Here is a 27,453-nt window from a genome sequence, read left to right as displayed (position 1 = left end):
ACTATTGCAGTGACTGCACGCGCGCAGCTCGCGGACAGCTCGCGATCGGCTCGCGTGCTGCGCATTCGCGGCGCATTCGCCAGATGTGGACGCACCCTTAGATAACTTATTCGAATCGATCCAATTGTATTACCTTAAAAGCCTGGTTGAGTTGTCTCCAGCGATGCACATTGTGTTCCCTGTGCGCGACGGACAGCGGCTGCAGGTAGCGGTGCCGGGACTTGAGGTGCTCGTCCAGGTAGAACTTCCTCCAGCGACCCTCGCTCTCCAGTCCATCGTACAGGTAGTAGAACACGTGGAAATTACTCTCGCCCCTGAACATTTTACAATGAAAACTTTAGCCCATTTAGATAAACGTAGAATGTCAAAGGAAAAGTGAACTGGTAATTTTAATTGGGCCTGTTTTAGTACACTTCTTAAAGTTGGAATATATTTTATGCCTCAAATACATTTTGATAAGTCAAAAAGTTTGTCCCCAGTCCCAGTAACCCGCATCGACGAAGAATTTTATACTTATTGCTCATCGGTACTCAAACTTTATCTCGGTCAATTGGCTCTTACGATTTACTCGGAAGTTTTGCAGGTCAGTATAGAAAGTACTGTATTTGAAAATTTTAAAATAAAATGAGTTCTACTTACAATGCTTGGTGTACAACTCTAGACTGTTCCAGTAGATACACTGATATGCGAGCACCAGATATTCGCCCAACTCTCATCATAGACAAATCTAGATATTTGCCGAAACGAGAACTGTTTGCGTTGATGCCAGTACGAGCATTGCCGAAGGCTTCCATGATAGGATTCACTTGTAAGATCTTTTCTTCTAAGTTGCGGTTTTGAGTCTGGAATAACATATGGTCAAGTCATTTGCCTGGTGGAAATAGGTCACTACTACAAAATCGTAAGTGTTTATACTGATGGTCTTACAAGTTGTGCCTGAAAAAAAAGAAAATAATATTACTTACCTTAGACAAAAACACAAGTTGCTTGAGCAACAGATTCGCAGACTCTGTCTTCCCTGCTCCGCTTTCCCCTGATATAACAATCGCCTGATGCAGCTTCTGATGCATGAGAGCCTGATGCGCCGCGTCCGCCACCGCGTAGATATGCGGCGGGTTGTCCGACCGGCACCGACCCTGGTATATCTGTTGAGTCTAGAACAATTAGAATAATTCACATAGTCATGCGCTCAGAAGCAAAAAAGCCAAGTTTAATCGGAACTAATAATATTGTCTTCGATATAGTTGGTTCATCACTGCTTCTAAAGGAGTTTGGAAAAACGTGTCAAAAATCCCGTTCTACATTTCAACCACGCGCAAACAGCAAAGCAAAACACCGCTTCGTAACCCACACATTAATAATAAAGTCCAAATGCGTGAGGACGAATTAATTAAACACCTTCGCTCCGCCTAAAGCAGAGTATTTTTAATGTTGTGGTTACTTTCGGCGTCATTAAATTACCTTTGTGGTGTATATTCCCACGTCGGTGAACGGGTTCACAGCGACTAGTATATCTCCTATATAAGTGTATATCTGGTTCTGTGTGTATCTCTTCTGCAGTTGTTCTACGATGGCGTCTTCGGTCAATACTTCTAATGTCGCCAGGTCATCTGTGTACATTTTCTCAGGTCGTGCTTTTCGATGCGATTTGAGTTTCCCTCTCTTAGTCGTAGCCTCAGGCGCGCGAGAGCCTCTCCCCTCGGCCCTCTGTCGTTTTATCTCTGCTTGAAGCTCTTTACGGATCTATAGAAGAGTATGTTTTTTGTTAAAGGTATTATAAAGGATTCTCCCATCAATGCATCTGCGTTATTAGTATCATAAAGATGGGTAACAGTCACAAATCAATTACTCATGTTATCTAGAGCTCATTGAATTAATTCCTATCGAAGATAGCGCTGATAGCAAAGGATCGGACAACCTTGTGAATATAAATACAAATTATGTTACATGATACAGAAATAAGTGTTCTTTTTATAAAAGAATATACAAAATTACCTTATCCTCAAAGCTACTGACTGCGAGTAGTAGAGGATGTTCCAAAAGTTCTCTCGCGAATGGTCTTTGATTCATGTCTTTAATTAAACAGTCCGCAATAAAGTCCACTAATTGCGGTGAAAACATTTCAGGGTGTGACAAAGATGGCGGTGGGTTCCGAGGTATTTGAAATAGTGCCCTCATAGGGTGTAGCCCTGACAGTGGAGGTTCACCTTCAGCCAATTCTATGGCCGTTATGCCTACTGACCACACATCGCAGCGGCAGTCGTAAGATTCGTCCAGTTGTTGTTCACACGCTATGACCTGCAACCGAAAACAATTCACGTGTGACCTTAAACAGTCATTATAACACGAGATCATTACAACTACTTTCAAAACGTCACAAGTATTGTATTCGGGGTCACGAATATTGTTCGCATTATGTGGAACAGCTAGATAATAGCAAGTAGGTACTTATGCAATTGTTCATATTTAAAAAAGTCGTTGACATTTTACCTCTGGCGCCATCCAGTAGGGCGTGCCGACTGATGTATTTCTTCTAGCGGCTGTTGCAGCCAGGTGTGACGATACTCCGAAATCTACCAGTTTGACTTCAGCATCTTCGGTGAGGAGAATGTTATGCCCTTTGACGTCACGGTGCATACATCGGTGTGCGTGGAGATGTGTCAAGGCCCGGACGGTTCCCCGCAACACGTACGCGAGTTGTGGTTCGGTGAGATTGCTCCCGCGAGCCCGCATTCCCGCGCATAAATCAGTCACCGAACCACCAGTACAGAGCTGCAAATATAAAGGTCACATTGATTTATGCCTCTCGCATAAACCGCAGAATATGCAGCCTATAAATAAATTGTATACCGACCTCCATGACGAACCATATTTGGTCGTCATCCGAACACGCGCCGCGTTTTAAGAACAGACCGAAAAATTCAGGGATGTTGCGATGCCCAGACAAGTCACGAAACACGAGGAACTCTTCTTCTATTTCTTCAATGTTTTCTGTGATATTTTCTAATATCTGTAAATATAAATAGATTACAAAATCTGATTGAATGAAAGGGGCTTTATGTATGTAAACAAATCTAAAAGTAGATAAAGCCGGTTGATGTATGTATGTATATTGTACACATTTGGTATTCATTTAAGTTATTGTGTTCCAAAAGAGAGGCTGCCAAGCCATGCCGTGTCATGTATTGTTAAGCGGCCTTGACATCAATACTACATTTGAGATAACATCTATGCAATCAATTATATGCGTATGCTAACAATACCTCCATAAAAATTCAGCGACCTATTCTGTATACATGGTATTCTCATACACATAGTACATAGTACTTACTTGTAATCGCACGTTTATACAAATACATATGTACCTCCGTTTAAATTGTAATCTTCCCAGAAGCGCATAATTGCAGTAATTACGTGCTTAATTTAATGAGACGCAGTTTGGGGAGTAATTTGTCAGTAAATAACCGTAATCTGTATTCAAATTAAACTATTCAAGAACTACGCCTTAACAGGGAACCCATTACTTTGAATAGTTAATAAAGTTAAAGTTGTAGGACTAGTGTGACTGAGGCAGTTTCTCTCGGATTTCACCCGTTCAGTTTACGAGTGCATGCCCTATAAATGTTGTTGACCTTAGTCGTGTTCATACTAAAATAACATGTGGAAGTAATCGTAGGCACTGCGGCATTCTCGAACGATGGCTTTTAAGTGACGTCACCTCATGTGTAAACCTAAGATAAGGTTAACCAGTTTTATTGTGACTAATGCTGATATCCGTCTAGGTTTAAATAAAAAACTAATTTACTGCCGGCAGTTCTGCAGTAAAACTGGCTACAGATTACGTGTTCAACCTGTTGATGTTAACAACATTGATGCTATAATTTAGATGTATTAAAATGACCTACACCAAGGTTTTCGGTATAATCATAACAAGTGATAAAATTACACCTACTTGATTATTCCAACATTTTATTTGCTGTTATTCTATTCGTTCTACCGGAGGTTTAGCGGTCTTTTTGACCTTCGCAATAAGTGCCTAAAACTTGATTTGACTTTGTCAATCCTGTCTTTCTCTCCTTTGTCACGCCTTCCAATCGAATTGTTTCTTTGTGAATGTAAGATACATACCTTTTGAACTATGGGCTTTTGCACTGTTGTTATTTATTTTAAAACTGTTTCTGATCAATATTTCTGCGCTCAATCTCTTTTCAACATACAACCGTTTAGACAGAACATACCTTAACTGCGACGCGTCTGCCAGACTTCTTATCCCTGGCACAGTAGACCTCTCCATATGTGCCCTCTCCGATGAGCTCCTGCAGAGTGAACCGGTCGCGAGGGTCGGCGGCCCGGTCTAGCTCCACGTGCTGCGAGAGCCCGCGGTAAGCCACGTCGCTGCGCATGGCTCAGCAATCTCATTGAGACACCATCTGTAACAACATATTTGACAATTAAAAACGAATTCCTTTGAAGTGATACAATGCAGATTTTGCCGAGGTTTAATTTTGACGCTCACGCTCAAATTGTAATTTTCATTGCAATACACTTTGAATTTTTTTTCAAATAGCTGTTACAGCCTGAACAATGGCCAATTATTACACACACCTAACGGCTCGAAATTCGGATAAATTAATCAACATCCTGGCTATGAAGAAACATTAGAAATATCTGCATTTTTACACGCTACAGTAAAGTTTCTTAAGAGATCCGAACGATAACACCTAACTACCTAATGTACGATAATGTGTCGACATCGACACCACTTTGTTTTAGTATGCTGCTTGGTTATGCATGAGTGCATTACGTCGAGTTTACCAATTATAACAAGGAAAAAATTAAGAATAAAAGCGCATGAAGATGTCGATATTCTCATAGCAATTCCTATTAATTAATAGACTGATTATTATCTATAACGTAAGTAATAAAAATATAAATAATTCTGTACTTCCTGTCACTGAATTACTGAAAAGCTTAAGTTTGATAAAGATAAAGACTATCATTGAACGTAAGACGATAGACTGACAAATAGCTAAAGGAGATAATAAGCGTGTTAAAAAAAGATACGTACCTATTTGAGATTCACTTATTTGTGACGCATTCCTAAATTAGGTATAAATTGGGGTCAGAATCGCGTTTGATACTCATTATGGTCACATTAAAGGCTTAAAATTACAATGTTATGAATTTATGATACCTACTAAGTCCAGTAATTAGCACGTGAAACAGTTGAAACATCCGGCAAGAAATAACTGTACCGCAGAGAATCGAACACATCCGCAGAACTATATTGATTTCTAATAAATATTATTAGCTACTCTTTTAATAACTTGTGTTATGTGTTTGAGTCTTTTATTAAACAGGCTTTCTATGGAAACGATAACCAGATAGCTGCATGCATATTATGTCTGTCCCTTTTTTTTTTTTTTAACAGGGGGAAAATCCTCATGGACTACCCTCCACCTGGGGTCGGTGGAGGGGGTGTGCCGGACTCTTACCGGCTAAAAACCCACCCAGTGTTGCCACCAATTACCTTGTGTCGAGGGCACGGGTATCGCCTAAGCATTCTTCCGCACCCCCGACAGGTATTGGCCTGCCAGATGTTTGAAGGCGGGCCCCGTCACCGTAAGTGGCCATCAGCCAGCGGCCACAGTGAACTCAACTAGGAGAGGCGCGCGCAACACTACGCCACCGTCTCGAGGCCTGTTTCTGTTCGGACGACAGACGCCCCTAGTCTGTCGCCCGCAGGCCGCGCCCTATGGTGGCCGGAGATCGGCCACCCTGCGACGCCCACTACGTCTACTGCGGGCGGGGAGAGTGGTACTAGTTTCCCTCTCCCTTTCCGCCTTCTCCTTTGCGACCATCACATCCTCGCAAAAGGAGGCGACGGCGTTCCACCCTTCTTCGCTGCCGACCATGTAGGACACGACAGCCGGCAGCGAAAGACTACCCGCAGCATCTACTGCTGCTGCCAGGTCACGGCGCTGCGTTGCCCATGCTGGGCACTCCACCAACGTGTGCAGCGAGGAGTCCTCGCTGCAGATGCCACAGTGGTGGCATTCGGGCGTAGGCTCCCGGCCTATGCGACACAGGAACTTTCCGAAACACCCGTGTCCGGTAAGAACCTGCGTCAGCCGGAAGCTGAGGGCGCCGTGGCGTCTCTCCAGCCACTCCTTTAGGATGGGCCTTACCGCTGCGATAGTGGCGTGCCCTGCCGTGGGTTGCGCAAGTCGCTGCTCCCATTCCGCAATTACCTCTTGCCGGAGCTCTGCCCTGCGCGCCTCAACTTGCCGAGGCGCGAGGCGTTCACCCCGCCCCATTATTCACCCCGCCAATATTTTAAAGATTCTGTATGTGTGAATGTGAATTCACGATAATTATACAAGTTGTCACATTCCACGGACCGTTTAACGGAATAAATATTTAATACCGAATTTCTAGGCTAAGATTCTATTAGTGTTTACGACAATTTGTTGTTCGGTTAGGAATACTGAGGTGATTTCTGAAAAAGGAAAGAAACGGAATTAATAAATTGGATGTACCGTTGCATGCGCCATCGCGTGGCGACTTCATGCGTGCTTGGATAGGATGAAGTACTGTATGCGGTTGTCAATAAACTTGCTCAACAATAATGTGACAAGATACCTTCAAGATACTATTTAATTTTTATTACACGTCCAAACCAAGTATCTTGTGCGATTCAAAACCGTACGAGGACAAACAATGAAATGTAAAGAACGATGATACAAAATAACTATTATTCTTTAGGTTTTCCTTGTAATTATAGATGAATGAATGTACTTACTATGTATTACACAATTGATTACAGTAATCGTTAATCGTAAATAAAATACACCAAGAAACATAACATCGATTTCCGCAAAAGGTTGGATAAGTGCAATCTCTCGTTAACTTTCAAATATAGTTTTAATGCATTTGAGGAACTCTGTCACATAATGTTGCCATATTCGTAACACAAATTACGATGGTGTAACTAAGACGTACTTATCTACTACTTGTGTGGTGTCAAATTGGTGCCAACCTTGGATTGCCGTATGTTGCAATTACCCAACTGAGAAATGAGTCGACAATATTTGAATAGAGGACAAACAAACATTCACGATTGAGGTAATTTGTACGGAATAGTGACTTAGCTGTATGTTAGACGTAACCAAGGCATTTGTATTCTTATTATGACATGAAACTTATAATGAATTGATAGGTAATTTGCAACAATTTTATATGTAATAGTAAATTGATTATTGTGATAATGATAATAGTAGCGGACGTATGTTTATCAGGTAAAGAACCTAAACTATTTATAAAATATGTAGGTAAGTACCTATAGACGTTAACTAAATGGACGCTTGTTTGCTTTGTAGGCCGTGGTATGACATTATGACATCATGCACTGCACATAACATTGTATTGCTAATAACAAGTGGACAACTGGCAATTATGAGATATTTAGAGCTTAGGTAAAATCAGGTTATGTCAATAGAATTAGGTTTGAAATAAATTTAAAAAATAAGTATGTAGGTAGGGACAGAATACAAACTTATATCTAATTCTTCACTAAGTAAATAACAACACACTTGCGTATTGCATATTATTCCCAGAATTACATGCTTTACATTTTATGATACTTATGCAAACTAAGCAGGTAACTTGTGGTAATTCTTTTAAATCTGAAGATTAACTGTTGACGTCCATGTTTTCTGCGAAAATGAGTAATATTAATCATGTTTAAGTACGGTAAACAAAGTCAATTAGAGCTTCATTAAAACAATTTTTTTCGGATGTAAACATAACTGACAGTGTTTTTCCTGAGAACAAATTGTTGAAGCCAAATGTGATAATGATGTAACACAAAAACTACTTTAGAACCCAGTTTTTTTTGCATGTTTGCGATTGTATCGAGCATTGATCCTAATCCGGCGCTAAATGCGCACGTCTGCAATTAGTCAACACAACACATCATAAATGGACATTATGATGTGTTGTGATGAATGTTTTCATGTAAAAAGAGGTCTCGCTCAGTGTGACTGACGGCCGCGACTGAAGCTACACTTTCACTGATTGTTTTTGTCACGAAGACGTTGCGACGGCCTGCCGAGCTCATTTTGATAATTATAAGGTTTAACATCGTTGTCATGTTAATAGCCACTTTTTAGAGACAAACTACTGGTAATCAACATGCAAGATGCTCAAGGCGATCATTGTTATTCATACCTTAAAGTAGCTGGATATCTACGAGCCAATTTGCTATCGCTTATCAAGAAATATTGATGGCTCTGAGGATGGCTACTATAAAATAAATAACTGTGAGAACTGTAACAAGGTAATGCTTGCTTTTCAAACTGACAAGCAAAAAGGTTTCTTAGAATTTCTTCAGTTGGTAAGTTTCCGTGTATATTATGTTCAGTCACACTCGAGTTGTTACATATGTGAATATGTGAAATGTGATTCAATAAATAGGAAATTAGCAGCATTACATTGCTTTCCGAGTTTCTTATTACGTTGTCGAAGGGGTCCGCGTGTTTCAACTCATTGTTTTGTTTCGTTCCTGCATGTGAACAATAACATTATTACCAATCTTTTCTTAATCTAGTCCGTTTTTAATTGCAACTTATACAAGCCTTAATTAATAAGAAGGAATTTCAGTACGTGCTGAACGATCGCGAGTCATGAGAGGGCAATGTGTTTCACATGCCCATTTTAGATACAGCGTTCTCAGGTTCAATAGCGGGTATTGTATTTTAATAATAGCATTAGCCATTTCCTGTTGCTTACCACTTTCTATTTTGATAGCTTAGTTGTTTAATAATATAAACAAATAAAGATAATACTTATTCATAGTTTATATTTCGCTGCCCCTTGTCTGTAAACCTCGTGTGTTCTATTTAGTATTAAATAGGTTTCGAACGGTTACTGACGGCTGGTCAATAACGGTACAAGTTCCGATATAGTGGGAGGCAAACCACGGAATGCATAAGAAGGGAACGTTTCGCCATTAGTGAGAATAGTCTATGATATAGTGAACATAGGTTTAGAATAGGTTTAGAAGTTAGAACATAGGTCAGGCAAATGATAAAAAAACAATACTTAGGTGCACATGATTCCAATGTAGGATAATAAGTCGAATGTGTAAAAACATGAATTACAAAGAACGAAAATGTTTCCTACAAATGGAACTACATAACGCTTACATTGGATAGCAGTCATTTACTAAGCTTCGACTATAAAACAAATAATTTTCTATGGTCGAACATGTGAAAGAGTTGTTCAAAATAATGACGTGCCAAGCCAATAATGACCGCCATTCGGCTGCGGGAATAAGAGCATTAAGTATTGGTCCAATGGCCGATGTAAGCCGATAGTCAATTTGAAATATTACTTCCAATAAGCGAGATAGTAGTGAAGTCCATTGCCGTGAACCGACATTTCTTTTGTAGTGCAGGGTAATCAATTTTATACTGGTAATTGTAGCGAAAGCGTTCAAGAAAATTTGTTAACATTTTCGTCTTGAGCGTATTGTATTGCGTCGGTAGTTGCGTTTCGCAGTACCGAGAGTAAAGAGGAAGGTAGGTACTTAGGTTTACGAAATAGGCTCAGATACATTTGAACATCATACAAATTCAAAAGTTATCACCACTAGTAATAAAACAAATCCCTGCATCTGGTCCAGTTAGGTGTAAACAAAACAATTTCTTTTTCTTCCAATATTTATAAAGTAGATATTAAAAAGAAATCTTAAGAACAACATATTTCCATTTCCCAGCATTTGGTAGAAAGCTAATGAAATTATCAAATGACCTGCGATCTGACCTTTGGCCGATGCTAACAAAATGTAAGACAATGGATTTAGCTTTGTTGATTCAATATTGTAGTACAACGAAGCCTTAGCAATGCATAATGCAATCCTTTCATGGCATTATAGTGAACCTCATAATGCTCGGCCACGGTCGTCGGACGAACTGTCTGGGGGATGGTACTACGCACACATGGACGAATCAAGCCTGTAAAGTGCTGACACGTGCAAAATACCTGACCATGTACATGCTCACGCATTTATACGTGTGCGAAGTTTTATCATTCGTGACGAGCCAGAAATTGCACAGTGGTATCAAAACCACAGTAAGCTTAATCATCGCCTATCTATTGCAATGATTGTAGATAATCATTAAAACAAACTAATTAATTAGATTACAATCAGACTCAGATAGTATCTAAATCGAAAATGTTTGGTTAGTGATTAAAATGCAGATACCCACAATTTATTCAATTGACGTAAGTCAGCACATGTTACATTACCGAGAAAAAACATAATGCAAGTGTTAAAATAACAAAACTTACATTGCATATTGATACTACCTTAATATTGCTTAATTGGAGTATTTCCACAACACTACAATATCGTGTTTACGACAGTTCACACGTTAAATAAAATTGAGATCATTGGTACTTATGTTACGTGTAATATAGACACAGCGAGTTACCAAACTTCCTTGTTTGACAGTCGTGCTGGTAATATGATGCATGGAGTTCAGATATCAGAATACTTGCAATTTACTATATGTCAGTATCAGTTACTTAACAAGTAGGAAATGGTATACAAATTACATACTTGTAGGTTTGTATGCGTATGAAAAGGTTCTGCAGAAACAATCATGGATTTTAAAAAGTTGGTAGCTGTTATTTCGTGGACGTACATGAAATATCTAAAAATAACTAGGTATTTCTTTTACAACATAAATTCAATGAACCATGGCTTTATCGACCACAGTTATCAAGTTGTACGTGCAATATTATTGATTCGTTCAGTTGTATTATAAGCTCAACATTGCCATTGTCTCGTAAGCAGCGGGAGAAAGATAAAATTCAATAACAATAGGTCACAAAAAGTAACCAGATCTCACCGAGAATTCAATATCTAGACCGATAAATAACAACGCAATCAATAGCCCGAGACAATACCGCAAATAAAGCACAGATCATAAGTAAAATTAATGGAACTTTGAACAATCAAAGAGTAAGGTATTAATTTTTTCTGAGATTGTGTGCAAAAACTATGTAAATACAGTCATAATTTTGTCAGTTTATGACCTCATTTAGTGCAAACCCTTTGTAAACCTCATTAGATACAATTTGACACGTTGCGCATTTACAAGTGTTTTTACCAAGTTTTTACACATGGACACTTACCACAAACATTTTCCTAAATAGAAACATGAAATCAAAAGTGTTGCATTTCAAGCAATGAAAATTTTGAAAAATGAGGAATAAGTGAAAAATATTTCCACTACTCAGAGAAATTTTACTTACAAAACATCTTGCGGCCGTGACTCTCGGTGTGAAAGACTTTGATAAACGTGATACTAAAATTATTTTTTGTAGCCATGACGAGAAAGTAACACTTTCAAGCAATAATCAACATCGACTTTACTTTTTACATCAATAGTAATACAAAATTCATCGAAAACAAAATAATAGCTGACACCTAAATAGTTTAACACGTTTACAATGTCAACATTCGCGCCATTTTGCGAGTAAATGTGTTTTTTTTTTAATGGGCAACGAGAACTTTGTATTCGGCCATTGATATATATTCAGCCTATAGATCAGAGATCTTCTAGTAACGTTTCCCGCTTCACGTCATCCGCTTCTATTTTTATTTTTGTGCAATTCAGATATTAAAGTTATTTTGTTGCACATTGGGCGTCATTAATTTGTGTTTTTATTAAATTCTAAACGTCGAATAATTCCTTAGGTACTTTTTAGCGCCGAAAGGATTTCGTTCAAAGAGTGTATTTCAAGTAATTTTTAAGTTACCATAAAAAACAGAGTTTCACAAATTATTGCTCATTACGCAGCAACTGCGTAACTATTTTTATGTACACGATTATTTCCGAATGTTATGGTCGATTTGTAATGGACCCTTCACTAGCTTTTGATGAGCTATAAAAGGCAAAAGCGTGAGCAATGGCGGACTGTTTTATAATGCGAGAGACTTTTTATTGTTTTTCTTTTTTCTTGATGGATATTATATTTAGTGATAAATGTGGTATTTTAATTTACCCGATTTATCTTATCGTGTGGATAGAATCGCGTAGTAACGCTTATTAATATTAAAGCGTGGCGGTTGTGCATCGATCATTAGTAACGGTGCGCGGTGTCACGGACTGGCCGATACCGTGCCATTAACATGCGATATAACTACGATATTTATTAAATTCACCATTTTGGTAACGTGACTCAAGAGGGCTTCGTTTCACTGAATTATATAACCGTTATTGATACGTTACTTGTAGTAAATTGCAGGAGTTTCTCCATGGGTAATAAAGTACAAGTTTCTTAATGATTTGTTTCTTTTTTTGTTTTTAGTCGGTAATTCTTATTGTTGCGTAGGTATGCGTTGGTTCTTATTTGCGCATCAGTACGAAAGTACATACCTACATTTATTATTTTCTATAACTATCTCAATTTAGGATTCGTCAACAAAATATGTTCGTCAACTAAATTAATATATTTAAAACATATTGATGGAATGAGGAAGTAGGTACAAAACTGCATTACATAGGCTGAATGACACTGACCTTCTTATTTGTGAATTATTAATTAAATAAACTTGTTTTTTCGCTATCAATTTATGTAATGATGTCATGTTGACCTCAAGAATGTTCGCAAAGCGTATTTGTAATCAGAGCTCATTCGGATTATAAATAAATACAAATTAAAATGCATTTTCCCAATTAAATGAATTGTTGCAGCAATCTCAAAATGTAAGAATGAGTTATATTTCCTTCCTTCGTTGTAAAATAACAATAAAATGAAATTAAACAACGTGATATATTGATATGATCCGCTGAACACGCAAAAACTTGCGTTTACTTAGATTCATGATCAATTTGCAATTAACTTTTGCAGTGTGTATAGTTATTGAAAGCCGTCGGTTATTACGATATTTATTTGTTGTTTTAAGCATTAGAAAATACCTATTTGGGGAAATTATATTTTTATAACTATTTTATGTTTTCCTGTGTCATAAGTCCCTCCATCAACATATTTCAGCTGAAAGGAAATAGATTGTGATATTTCACGATTACTTTCTAAAGTTTTTTTATAGACAACGATCATTTTTTTTTATCATATCTATTGAAATGTTTTCAAATTAATGATAAATGACACAAGTAGGTACAAAATTATTTTCTTTATAAAGAACGGCTATTGCGTTTTTGATCCATGCATTCATTAACGCAAAACGCAATCAGCCAATTGAACTTATACAAAGATGAATGGGGATTTTTATTACTTACTAGATATATGATAAAACAGTTGGTGCAAAACTCTTTGTTATATTTTATCAATAATCTCCGTCTGTCGTAACTCATATCGTACGTATAGATTTATATCAGACAACCATTAAAGATATAGAAAAATAGAAATGGTTTCACTTGTAGAAACTGAAAACTAAATTCGTTTATATTTGTGTCAGTGGTTTAACATTTGAACCGTGTGATTAGCCATTTAAAAGCATTTGGTGGACAATAGTGATCATTGGGCCGCGCTTCCTGTGCGCCTTGCTCTTCTAATTGAACACTATCTGTAGGTAGTAATGGAGCGTGCGTTCTGTGGACCTGCTAGTGGCCAGATAATATTTTATGAACTTGCATAAAATGTTGTCATTCGTTATTTTTTTTTAGTTATGGTCACAGGATCTTCAGGAGAGACCAATGTATCAAAAAGGAAAGTTACAAAACGAGAAAGTTTGAAAACCTATTTTGGACAACAAACCTCATAGTTTCGCATCGAATTTCTGTTGTCGTCTCAAGAGTGCCTACTGCCTACGTCATTAAACCTTCTACAGGAAAAAGAAAATGCGGCCTCTTAGCTACATACGTCGGCGTGTAAAATAAAAATAAACAACTCAGCAAAAATCTAGAACGCCCGCCGTCTCCACAAAAAGCGTAAAAGCAAAATTTACGTCCCTTTGTATGTTGAACCATGTCTAATTTGACGACACTGAATAATTTAACGATTTCTATTTCTGCAACAACCTTAAAAGGGGGATCAAATGTCATGGATTTCTAAGTTACAGTAGCTTTCGAAATAAATTGTGACCCTAATGCCATTTTAATATGGTTTTGGTAGAATGTACACGATGCTAGTTGAGAGCTAACCACCTGTCACGAATTGCGCCGATGGCTACGTCTATTACCTAAAAAATGTCTGCACAAGGCCAGAAAATGATCTTGGTATTTAGAATTATTGTAAACAAATATCCAAGTCGTAGAAATCTTTATTTTATTTACATCTATGTATTTCAAATGAATTATGAATATGAAAAGATATGTACTGTATCTACAACAAGGGATAAGCAGACAGATATTAAAAAGACCTATATTTTGATATTGTATATTGATAATGTAGATAGTTTGCGAATAAAAACAATGAGGCTAACTTCAGCTTTGAAGAAAATCGAGGTGGCCCTAATATGACGCCTTAATCACAGAAATCCAAAGCGACGAAATTACTATGATTAGACTTCGACTAAAATTTAAAGAACCGATAAGGTTTCCTAATTAGGAGTTACATTGATCGTCACGTGACGTGAAGGTTCGCAATGTCACGAGCAAGGCTAATCCGCCACCGTCACCTTGATCGTGAACACGTGGAAACCATAACAATAAGTAGGGATCTATCATTCATTGGGGTGAAGCTCATTCTTGGGGATGAATTGGTAGTACGGTTTCTAATTCAATTTCCGCAAACATTGATGGGCAAGGATTATGGAAAACTAAGACTTACGCTAAGCTCGAGTACATAACGTGGCAGATACTTGCTACTATCCAGTAACAGTATTGACTATGTTTAGTAAGTTCGTCAAAAGTAAATGATATAAAATTAAGAAGTTTTTAGAGCTTAAAAATGAGTTATTATACTTAATACTTTATTTTATAATTGCACTAAAGAACCGCATAAACACACGCACGAGAATAATATTGTGCACAATAAAAAATAAAGTATGATAATTAAGCATCAGGCTACCTGACCGGTTTGTGAACCAGTTGTGTGTCTTGTTGTCTTTCACTTTAGGAAGTGCTTTGCGAGTTTTTGAATTTCAATAAACATGATTGATAATATTAAAGCTGTACTTCTTAATCCATCTATGTCAAGTTTCGTAAGTAAAGCAATGATAAATAGCAGACCTGGCTATTTTGCAGTTAAATAAATGCATCTGTCTGCATATTACGTCTATGGTCATTATTACACGAACATCCTATAAAGCATTAGTTATTAAACATCAGTGGAGACGGTAATGATTACGTTTAAATTCGTATGTAACCTGGTATTTCAGAATCAAAGATAATTCAGCTTTGCGTATGACAAAAATTAATATAATCATATATTCAATACTTATCTATGCAACACGAATATGTCGTTATTGAGATCAATATTTCAATGCCATATGTTTTAGAATATGTGTGAAATAGGTAGTTGTAGTTTTTACTATTTACAAATTACAAAAATATGACACCACGAAATAAGGATTTAATGCTTAGAATTTTGACATCGTTAATTTGAATTCATTGTATTTTTTTGTTACAGCTAAAACTTATAAGTAAATGGATAAGTTTGGGATTTTTATTGCTCCATTTCTATACTGTACTAAATTATCGGCCACTTTGTAAATACTTGAATCTTCATAGAAGAATGGTTGCATAGTGGGTTTTGTAGGGTATTTCTCCAAAAACTTTCTCTAAATTCGAAAAAGCCTGTAAATTATCACAAAGACTTAACATACGACATGCTTAAATAAATAAATGCAAGAATATATTAATTTGCATAATTGCGTCTTCGTGAATACATAAAACTGTTAATCTTCTTCTATCAGAACAGTTATCACACATAAGTAAATAAATGTTTATTTTTATTAACTCCCTCATTAATTAGTAGTAGCTATAACTGTAAGCGAAAGTTTCAGATCTCAACAAAACATTTATTCATGACTCATTCCTAATATAGGTATGTTTACCAAATAAGCCTGACCAAATACGAAAAGTTACTTCCTTATCAGAATAGAAATGATCTCAAAGAAAATTATAGACTTTTGGCGAACCATAATGTTTGTTATGGATACTTAATTGAGTTTATATTCCTTTCAAATAAAATGGCGAGTAACGTGACTGCCATGCAAGTATTTCATGATTTTCTCTTCATCCATTTATGGCGTAAGCGGTCGTATAAATATGAAAACATTATTTCTGTTTTATTTTCACAAACGTTAAAATAACATGATGTCTCATCGCGGTTTTATCTGTCATGTTATTCAAATAGTAAGTGGATAGAATATATCAATTACCCACAAAATGAATCTATTGTAGGAACTAATTTCGGAAAAAGGTCAAACTTTAAGAGTGCCAAGGAGTCAAAAGTATGATCTATATGGACCAGGTGGTCGAATATAATTGTTTAGTAAGATTAATTTTAGCACACCTGCAATGACTTGGCAGCCTAAACCTGATTTACACCCACAACTACGTAAAGCTGTAATAAATGTAAGTAGGTGAGAATAGAGCAAGTTTTTGTCAGTCTACTTCTTATTATAAAAACTCGTGAGAGCAATGCATTCTAGATCTTAGTTGCATACAACCAAGGTTGCGCAATACGTAGGTGATGTTTAGAGTACATGCTTACTGTCAATATCCAAACTTGCGGAAAACAATTTTATCTTAATTTTAAAATGAGTTTTTCAACTGAGGATAATGCTATTATGATATTTCTTGAAAAAAAATTACATTATTATAGCAGTCGGTACTTTACATAGTCTTTACATAATTAATCATATGGATTTTTAATCTCTTACAGATCAGATAGTTGAACATCACCTGATGTTTGATTTGCTAATGAGAATGCAGTTAGGTCGTTCAACCTCTTTTATTTGCAAACAGGAAATGTTAAGGAATAATTTAAATATAATATTAGTCGTAAATATATGCGCATATTTGTAGCAGACAAGACATTCCTTCAGTTTTAGTTAGCGCTAGACAAAGACAAGCCAAACTCGCCGGGTCTGTAGTGTATGTAGTCTGTACCACGCTTTGCCTCAATGACAATTCCCAACGCTCGATTGTTGTCTCGTTATTGTTCTGTGTCCAAAGTATTCAGTGCATGTATACCACTCAACCATGCTGCAGGTGTGTAAATTGCTATAACTGAATCTAAACTAGTGAGAATTTAACGAAGCGCACTCATTTTTATAATCGAAGCGTGTTCAACTTTGGGAGCAGTTTTTTTCGGCTCTTAACAATTTGTTGAAGTACAAACGAATTTAAATTATGGATCATTAGATATCTTGAATTATTCAATAGGTCAACATATAACATATAAATCAATGAATTAAGTATGACATAAGATTAGTGGTTTGTAGTGATTAATGAATTAATGACACAGCTGAAAAAAATTGTACCCATACTATAATTGTAAGTTTAGAAAGGAAATCAATTGAAAATTAGCTAGATACATACAATTTCCTCATAGATTACGCGAGTGCTTGATGATTACTTGTGAGTGCTAATAGTGCAGTTCTCTGATTATATGCAGATGTGTAATCTAGAACTTAATAGATCTAGAAACCCATTTCCAACGTGGAAATGTGAAAATTGCAAACATTTAGTTTAATAGCGCCTGCATCATCATTTCCCTGCCCATATTCCATTGACCACTGGCCATTACATACGTCAGTATTATTTGTATCCATTTACCAACGAATCATGTTGTCCCGTAAAGTGATCATAAATTTAAATGTTCCATTTAAACACTGATTGAATTCATTTTTACGAGCAGGCATACATAGGCAAGTGAAAAGAAACTTAACAAATATTTATGTCGCCAGCAGAGATCGTGTTAGTTAATAATGCACCTTGCAGTAATTTCATTATTGCATTGTTCAAACTAATTATATAACTCTAATAATATAAGTAACTTCACGCGTTACAAACACAGGTATTTGGTACATTAACTGAGAATTTTAGTGCAATCACAATCATACTTCGCAATTTTCTTAATAGGAAGTTTGTTCGCAATGGTCAAAAAGCGATATAAATCAAAAGGCTTCCGTCAGTATTGGGTCTAGAGAAAACTGGCTTAAATAAGAAAATACCTATTTCAATAGGCAGCTGCCATTGTGAGATCAAAAAAAGTGATTTATTTGTCCGATAGTTGCATATTAGAGCCAGTTGACTGTGTAACAGTCGATATTATCTTGTTAATCACAATAGAATTTAATCTGAATCTACACAAAACATCCCGAAAGAATGGGTCTTTTGGGTCCATAACGCGCTGCTTGTTGACAACGATGAAATTAGCCTATATGGCCCATCTAACTACATACTCATATATCTAAAGTTTGTCCTTATGTTTTCCTGCTTTTATGTTCATGTACTACAGAGCAAGCCTCGGAGCAGATACAAAATATGATTATTCACGAAAGAAAAAGCCAGTTAAGTTATACACATGAGGCTGTTAGGATTAAGATTAGATCATCTATTTGCGCAATAGGACTTGTTTACTGTTATCAGCCAGTAAATCAACCATTATTGATAATTTCCATAAATCTATCGCGGTGATTCACTGGTTAACATTTAACCGTTTATTGGTCCATATCATCCACAGTCAATTTCAATTGACCGACGATGTTATTTTCAATTGCTTTTAATTCCCCTCGCGATTCTTTAGAACTAAATGCTCTTTATGAGACTTGCCGTATTTTGCAATTGGCTACCCATATCGTGTGAATGCTAAGGCAGGCACAATATTATGACCTCGATAAACACGAATAAGTTTCTGAAGAGTTATAATTAACAGTTCATATTATTTACAGATAGCTGTCAAAGAAATGAAAGATAGGTAACAAAATTGAAATGGCTTTTTGCAATATCAGTCAAAGATTTTCCATTCAAGATACAGTTAGAAAATCTTTCATAAAAACATTAAATCCATATTCATCATATTCGTTCTCATTTTATTACTCGTTCATTAAAGAGATTCAATTGAAAAAACAGTAGCTAACTTATAACATAACTGTAAACTGACAAGTAGGTAATGTACCTAACATTGAAAGCATGTATAGGGAGAAAGTCAGCATAATCAATAATACTTTGAATTAGTCACATATGAAACTGTTTTTTGGCCGTTATAGAAGCAAAAGTGTACAGTGTTGTCTTTTTCAATGGGTATTATAGTCCATCTATTATCGTATAGGTAAAATAAGCTGATGTTAAATGTGAAGTCTTTAACAATATTATTGCAATTTTAAAGACTTGAAGACCAATCTAACTGTTCCGTTTAATTAAATATCTTTTTGTTTGCTCATGTTTAGGTTATAGCCTAGATTTTGAAACGCTGTGATACATAATTAATTAAGAACCGATATAGAATACCTTCTTACATTTACATTCTATTTTCAAATTGCAGGCGAGCTTTAAAAGCGTTTCCATGTTTTGCAAAAAAGCCTTGCACATTAAGCTATAGCAAGCATTTATATCTTGATAACACGGAAAGTTTGTAAATTTAGGCCTAAATAATAACGGTGCAACATAGGTTTCGACATTGAACGAATTGAACTGTTGCTTTAATCTATCGAGACGCAGTGAAATCTGTCGAGAACCGGGTCGATATCATGCAATTGTAAGCGCATCACTCCGTCCGGTCTGATTGACAACCGGCGTGACGTATCGGTAGCGTCACACTTTCCGACCGCGACCAATACTCGAATTAATAACTTGACTGTACCGAGCGAAATATGAAACAAATTGAAATGTTTCCCATTGAGTGCGAACACGAGTGAGCGTCGGCTGATGTCGCCATTCCACAATTAGATCCGGAAGAATCTCACCTGCGTTTTAACCACGAGCCGTCACTAATGCTCGCCGCTGCGATTGTTCAACAAATTGACAAAAAATCTGTTTAAATAAAAGTCTTTTCTCCACTAAATAACAAAACTGTACCTAACTGCTTAGGAACTACTTTTGGAAGAGCCATCACGAGACGGCATTCAAATGAAAACCGGATTCAAAAGTAAGCAAATAAACTATCGTCTAACATGGTACGTGCTTGCGATTCGTAAGTAGCTTAATTTGACAATAAATACTACCACATCGCGGACAAATGAAATGCTCTCGTTGCGTTTCCGGCACAAATGCACCAGTTGATCGAACAATACCGTGGTAGTTTTATATGAAATCATGCGAAAACGGCACAATGATTTATTATACAAAACACTCCCACGTATGGTAACGCGCGGGACGTAAAAAGTGGGATGAGCATTCAATTGTATCGGTTTGTTCGAGTTTACTGATCTCCTGAACGCGATGTACGGAGAAACATCTAGAGAATGCCAGGGTTGTATTGTAACGAGATATTGCAGAACTATATTTGAAATCTACCGAAATGATGTAACGCATCTTTGGCAACTTGCTCCGTAATCTTCTGAAGAATGATTAAAGGCAAAGTAATCATCAAAAGAGAGTTTCAAAATCGACAACTTTTATGGTATAATTTTCATACCATACTTGTAAATTCGAACACTTTAATAGGAATGCGATTTCATGATGTTTCCATAACAAGATTAGGATTGAAGTGATGATGCAAATAATTTGTGAGAATGTTGATCGGCAACCCTGCGGCTGCCACACTTCGATGCGGTTCTTATAACGGCAATTATTTGTTTACGCAACTCATACGTGCTAACGTCGAAGAGCTTGTAAATTATACTTATCTCTTATTTATTACTAGAGTCAAGGTCATAATCATTGTCGTGAACATTTTTAAGCAAATAGTACTCAATTGCCATTTTAGAAACTATTGTGATCCATTGAAATGTAGGTACGTTCTCACCTCGGCTATGCCAATTGCATACTGCAGAGACGTGCGTACAATCAACAAGAAAATTGGTACTTACGTACTTTTATAGTTTTCACTCTTCATTAAAACTGTATGTAACAACTTATACCTACGTAACTTTTTTAATGACTGCAATATTTTATGTGTTGTTTTATGAAACGAAATTAATTCCTCTTGTCAATGTTAATTTCTCACTATGCCTTATTATAAAAGTAAAGGCAACAACACACGAACCAATGACTTCAGTTTCCTCTTTCCTCTCGATATTGATGTTAATTGGAATGTAGCAGGAAGAACAATGTGAGGTGCAGTTAAAATAATTGACTAAACGATCACAAACATCAAGGAAGTGTTAAAGTGTTATTGCTAAAGTTATTTTTAATTTTATTGCTTGTAAGTTTCCTCCGATGGTTGTATTTTGTTTGTTATTGCTAAAAATAAGACAGCTAGTTCATGAATAAAACATTTCATTAATTAATTTCAGTGAGCAGCCTTATTAAAAAAAGTAAAAGGTAAAAGTTCAAAACTGTAAGAATAATTGAATATTAATTAGTAACATGAAACCCAAAAATCAATTCTGCCTTTCCATTTAGGATTTTTAGCATTTTAAGAGACTATAATTGATGATTTTATCACCCTATTAGCAACAATTTGTAGATAAATGGTCTATTATCTATGTAAAAGACCTAAACGGAAATCGTTATCTAATGTTTATTTACATTTAAACATTTTGTAATAGTATAATTAAGCTTTAGTTAATGCTAATTATGAGGTAACATGAAACTCCTTTCAACGCCAAAGATTACAGCATTATAGGGCTTTTGCATTAGACAGTCTGATTATTTTCTTATCGTGTGCTGGAGGCTGTAGGACAAAGGCATTGAACATAGGTACACTAGTAAATGCAGAACATGTTGCAAGCCTAGTGTTAAGAGTTGTCCTATATGGACCTAACATAAAATTATATAAATTACAGCCTACCCTGATGGCGCAATGATCATCAATGGACTGTCGAATCTGAGTTCCCGGGTTCATTTCCCGACAGTTGTGTGATGAGTATGTTTGTTGGCTGTCAACTGGGTTTTTCAATTTGTATGTATACATATATAAGGTGTTCCGATATACAGCTATCATAATAACGGCTAAATTGATGGAGTTAAGTTACCACTGACTACTTACCTCATCTACCGAGCCTTTCCCCAAATATGTTGGAGTCGTCTAAACGGATGCAGCTGAGTACCAGTGTTATACAAGGAGCGACTGCCTATTTGACCTCCTCAACTCAGTTACCCGGTCAGCTCAATACCCTTTGGTAAGACTGGTGGTCAGACTTACTGGCTTTTGACTACCCCTGACGACTGCCAAGGATGTTCAACGACGGCCGGGATACAGTTTAATGTTCCGAAACACATTATTAATCTAACTTTGATTAAGTAGGTATGCCTTATCAAGTTAAATACTTGCTAAGTATTTTGTAAATATAATACTTGTTTACCACAAATTTACTAACATGCATCTAGTATCATATAAAATCTAACACGTTTTCAGCATTTTATTGTGCCGTTAAAATAATAAATGAATATTTAATGAAAATTGATAAACCATCTGTTATTTTCTATTTATATTGAAAATGAATATTTTAATTTTAGAATAGCTCGTTTTATATGCATTTTATCACACAGAATATCGTAGCATACCCATACTCGAAAATTTCATATAAAAATATCATTAATGTCGTTCAATTTCTTAAAAGTGAAAACTTATTAGGAATATCAAAAATGTATATTAATATTTTAATTATTGAAAGAATAACAAATTTAATTGCCTATAAAAATATATTTCAACAAGTACATGTTTTGACATTGTGAAATGATACTTATTGTATTTACATCCAATCAATCATTTTAGACTTACCCGCTAAAAACAAAATAGCAGCGGCAACTGCGTCCGTATCCTTGTAAGGTCTATCAATGGTCCATATAAAGGTATCAATAGCACATTCACTTTCGGAATTACTTATAACTTTATTGTTCGAAGTATTAAGTTGCCGGCATTTTCACGCGAGAGAAACGCACAGCGGGCGCGCGGCTCCGCGGTTAGACACATGTGAAATCAGCTGTGGCTTGGTCGCGGGTAACGGAACGCCCCCCACCGCACCGGCTGCCGCATGCCGCAGATAAGCACCAGATAAGATTATCGCATGTTTATTTACGGATTAACTTAGGTACTGACTGTCCGAATTTGCACTTGCGTGAGTACGTCTGACGCCGGTCGCCGAAAATCCGTTCTGATAGCCAGTTTAGTCATACCCTTATCAGTTCCGATAAATACAGTAAGAATTTCGTGTTAAGTGCGTGACTGCATTACGGAATGAATAACGCTTATGTTGATGTAGTAAAAGATTTATTAGTATCTCAATCATATTTTGTTTCTCACATCGTATTTATGAATGCGGGGAAGCTATGCAGCATGAAGAATCGTCTGCCATAATACATAATTACTATCTACCACTAATTATTGCCGTTGTAAGACCACTGTGAAAAGCCTAGAGTTTCTTAACACTTATTGTCACGAACTTTCCCTGCTTCAATTGTACACTGTCTACTTAAAGCCATAAATAATTTATATTCCTAGTTCTATTTGTAACTCATATACCTAATAGGTATCTAAATACATATATTTATACCTATAATCAAATGCAATACAATGACTGCAATTAAGAATGAATAGAGATTACACAGTTGCTTTATGTATTAGGAAACATTATTTCATTACATGTAATGACTGGTTATGTCTATCAATTCTCCAAAGCTAAAATGTTAGTATTACAAATAGGAGTTGAGACCCGGATAATTCAGATAAAAGGCGTTTATATTATGCACTACATAAGACTGCCAGTTCTTTACAGATTCCTTTACCCGGTTTTAAAAATATATTTTTTTAAACAAGGAAAATTCACTTTAAGTAAACGCTCTTACCTGACATTTTATTCTCAACAGGTATTTTGTACTTTCTCTAGAAAGGCCGCAAGGATTTAAATATACTCATTCAAACACAGAAAACATTTTAATTCCAATGTTTGCACACTAGTGCGAAAACCAGTCGAGATATATTAACGCTGCAACATGCAGAAAGCACACTCGAGGTGTCCCGCAAGGTTTCACTTTAGGCCCATAGACCCTAAGGGGGCTTATTCAAATGACAGCAACTTGGGCTTCATTGCGTCTGCACTTTATGTCCTTTCACAAAAGTCATAGAGAATCGTTGGCCTTATTTATGGTATACGTTGTGAGATAAAATTAGCATTTTAGAAAATCAGTCATATTTTCCTGCTATTACTACGCAGACTAATTGCTCCTAAGGACTGAGAATGAGAATGCAATCAAAGTAAAATTTGGCATGCAATGCAAGGTCTTTCACGCCATGTAGGTAAAATTTAATAATTTAATACTGTACCTATACTGTGGGAATCTCTTCACATTTACGCACAAACAATGTAACTAGCTGATAGGTCTATGCAAAATAACCTGAGAACTTTCCAAATGAATCCGCTCCAGTGCCACTCACCACGCTATTGTCAAGTACGACTGGCCCTCATCATTCCAATTAGTTGTTACAAATCGATTCACTGTTCGATTAAATAATAGTCGATTGTTAACTCCATCAGCGCTAGGCGAATTGTCTGAACTGTGTGATTCAGGTTTATGTTCACCGTTAGAGCGTTTTGTTACGAAACTGCTTCTATCATCGTTGTTCGCTATGGCACATGAATATTTTTGAGAAGTTAATAAAACCCACTGACTTTTAGCCTGCTTTCCATATCGAATTTTCCTTCTTCCAAAACATTTCGTGTTTTGCAATTCTACAAGCAAACAAAACAAAATTGAAATGGTTTGCCAGCTTTACTTCTGGTGATATTTTGTGCATATAAAGCATATGTATTGCAGTGCCAGCGACACTTTGATATTATCTTACCACTTACTAGAGCTAGTCGTGAGGCAAATGTCAGGGGAATTGGCGGCACACAGAGCGTGCCTGAATCAACGGTAGGCCTTTTTGGGTGCCGCCGTATCATGTTAACGGAATTCATTGGCGAACGTGATTCATGATAATGTCCTTAAGAGGAGTGGATTTGAGACTAGAAAGTTTTAATAATGTACATACCACAGGCTTAAAAAGCGTTCGTTCTAGGCTAAACTTAATGAAAACCATATCCCATAAAAATATTATTACAATTGTACTCGTACCTGCATTGTTTTATCAGTTTGAGTTCATCGCTCAAAGTGTTGCAACACAACTAATTTACATCACTGATGACATCATGGCAGGTATTTATTTGTGCCCGAACAGCGTGAATCACAACGCGGAATTTTATTATAATGCCGATTTCATTTCGACTACAAAACCTAACAAAAGCGCTACAGCTCATTTGCATAGTTCTTTGTATGTTTTTAATCTGAGTCTCACGGGTTTGTGCAAGGAACCTTAGCGTATAAAAAAGGTTTTTGTTGCTTTGCCAGCGGCTGAGATGTTATCTGTCTAGTCACCTTGATCTTTGCACGAAACTGCACAAAACGCACCGCTTGACCTCCGCGCCTTCTCCTTTCTGTTCAGTTCTATGTACAATTCTTCTCGTAGGCTCAAGTACTTATTGATTTTAGTATTAAACCCTGAGTTGAAATGAGTCACGGCCTCCTTGACAATATCGTAAGGTCAGTTAATATTTGTATAAGAAATGTTTAAATAAACATTTAAAAACGTGCGCAAGGTTGTATTAAATATCACGAAAATTGTATCATGATTCTGGCACGTAGAAAACTATGGCAGCGATTACCGGCAAACATTTTGCCATGGCATTGTGGCTCCAACAGTATGGAAATTGAACTGCAGGTAACAATTTTATAGAAACTCTGAAATAGAAACTAGTCGACAATATAAAAGCAGTGTTCAATTTTCACCGCAAGCATCTAATTTTATCGATAGGACAGGTTAAAGATAGCCCGTTAGGCACAATTGAACCGTTTGAAAATATAATAGCAAACACTGCTGTCACGTAAAAATCAATCACTATACTTAAGGTGAACTCATTTATGAACGGATGTAGAAACAACATTCTTCGTTCCCAACTATGTTGGGGTCAGGTTCCAGATTGAACGGATGCATATACAAAATGTTTTCTGATTCTGTTTCGTTTCTGAAACTTGCAAAGCGGGGTCAGTCGTGGGATATTAGGAAAAGTATCCAATATTTGTTATGTAAGTACATCATCACTATTTTGTGAATAGTACATAGGTACAAAGACTTACAGTCTGTGTATTTTCCGAATGGTAGCATTTTTGCTTGTCAATGTTTTTCTTCAAAATGTTAGCATTTTTCGTAGAAACAACTCCCATTGCTCGAGAAACATTTGTAGAATCTTGATATTTGTTTGTTACCAATAAAGATTGTCGACAGACAATCATTGTTTGGCATGCTTAGTAGTTAGAATTTAGGAAGAGTGATCCAATTGGAATACAAATTTCTATTGCACTTTACTTACTTTGATCAAGAAATAGTTGATTTTAGAATTGAATTTTGCTGTAGGTACCGCATACTTACTTACTGAGTGTTTATAATATATTTTATATCCTTAATTTCCTGTGCCAGTCTTGACCATACTGAAGGTGTTACCGAATAAAAGCTAGAGATAGGATAAATAATATCATTAGTTATTTCCCTTTTAGTTTGTATAATAGTTGCATAAGTCATGAGTTGAATAAATATACGAGTAACTTATCACTTTTATTACCTAAAAAAGATTTATCTATAAGTGAATTCACGGGTCGAAAATCTAGACTCTAAATGAGCTTTCTTTTTTCTGACCTCTGACTGTATTAGATAATTACGCACCTAATATACCATTAATAATAATAATTTACATATCAGGTTCTTTTACAGAGAGCTTGTAAAAAAAGTTAAAAATAATCATATTTTGATAAATGAAATAGTGGTCAAAATTACAGTTTACGTGCTATATGTATTCTAATGGCAATATAACGAGTCACATACCATTACAACGGTGATTTACGATGTTGGTTATAAGTACGTTCAATATCAATTACGTATTTAATCATAATTTAAACGGTATTGCGTGATCGAAATATTTTCTTTCGAAATCAATCGTGCAAGAAGTAGTTTCGAGGAGAGGAGATTGTGTGAGATACTACACCATCATCTAATAAATGTTAGGAAACATGTAAACTACATATTTGCATGGTCTTACAACAACAGGTATGAGGTAAAGGTTCAAAACACGAAGAAGCGCTTTGAGAAAAGGTTAGTGGTGCCCTTGCGATTTGCTAGACTCTTCGTCGACTTTCGTCTTGACGGAGGCACGGAAGTGGTACTTTGATTTACAGAAATTGTTTATATAAAATAGTAGATAATACAACAGACATACAAAAGTATAGAACAAAATACATAAGTAATTTATACCAAATCGGTATAACTTGCAAAGAACACTTACGAAAATCTGTTTTCAGTCTTAAGAATCAGAAATCAATATTCAGATAT

At 36.2% G+C, this 27,453-nt stretch overlaps 3 protein-coding genes across 4 annotated transcripts in view; all 3 read right to left on the bottom strand.

Annotated features, from left to right (window-relative positions):
• Positions 1-23,172, bottom strand: part of LOC110374064 (myosin-IIIa) — a 37,475-nt gene extending 14,303 nt beyond the window's left edge. Inside the window, exons 1-9 of one of the 2 annotated variants that reach the window (XM_064043562.1) lie at positions 22,816-23,172; positions 4,239-4,430; positions 2,855-3,010; positions 2,491-2,772; positions 1,996-2,298; positions 1,462-1,743; positions 966-1,154; positions 640-842; positions 134-314 (exon numbers count right to left, since the gene is read on the bottom strand). In XM_064043562.1, coding sequence (XP_063899632.1) covers positions 134-314; positions 640-842; positions 966-1,154; positions 1,462-1,743; positions 1,996-2,298; positions 2,491-2,772; positions 2,855-3,010; positions 4,239-4,403 — 1,761 coding nt within the window. In that variant the 5' untranslated portion in view covers positions 4,404-4,430; positions 22,816-23,172. The remainder of the gene's footprint in view (positions 1-133; positions 315-639; positions 843-965; positions 1,155-1,461; positions 1,744-1,995; positions 2,299-2,490; positions 2,773-2,854; positions 3,011-4,238; positions 4,431-22,815) is intronic. The other variant, XM_064043561.1, reaches the window with a different exon arrangement.
• The window catches only part of LOC110374071 (guanylate kinase), a 124,701-nt gene that overhangs the window by 36,994 nt on the left and 60,254 nt on the right, over positions 1-27,453 (bottom strand). The window lies entirely within an intron of this gene.
• LOC135119160 (uncharacterized) lies at positions 5,754-6,317 on the bottom strand. The gene has a single exon (XM_064043011.1). The coding sequence runs from the start codon at positions 6,315-6,317 to the stop codon at positions 5,754-5,756; it is 564 nt and encodes a 187-aa protein (XP_063899081.1).

Source organism: Helicoverpa armigera, chromosome 3 (assembly GCF_030705265.1).
Source record: "Helicoverpa armigera isolate CAAS_96S chromosome 3, ASM3070526v1, whole genome shotgun sequence".
NCBI classification, from domain to species: Eukaryota; Metazoa; Arthropoda; class Insecta; order Lepidoptera; family Noctuidae; genus Helicoverpa; species Helicoverpa armigera.
The sequence above is the reverse complement of the archived record's forward strand: the minus strand, read 5'-3'. Positions and strand labels throughout refer to the sequence as shown.

Coding starts and splice junctions, on each gene's coding strand:
- LOC135119160 (XM_064043011.1), bottom strand. CDS start 6,317: ATGGGGCGGGGTGAACGCCTCGCGCCTCGGCAAGTTGAGGCGCGCAGG.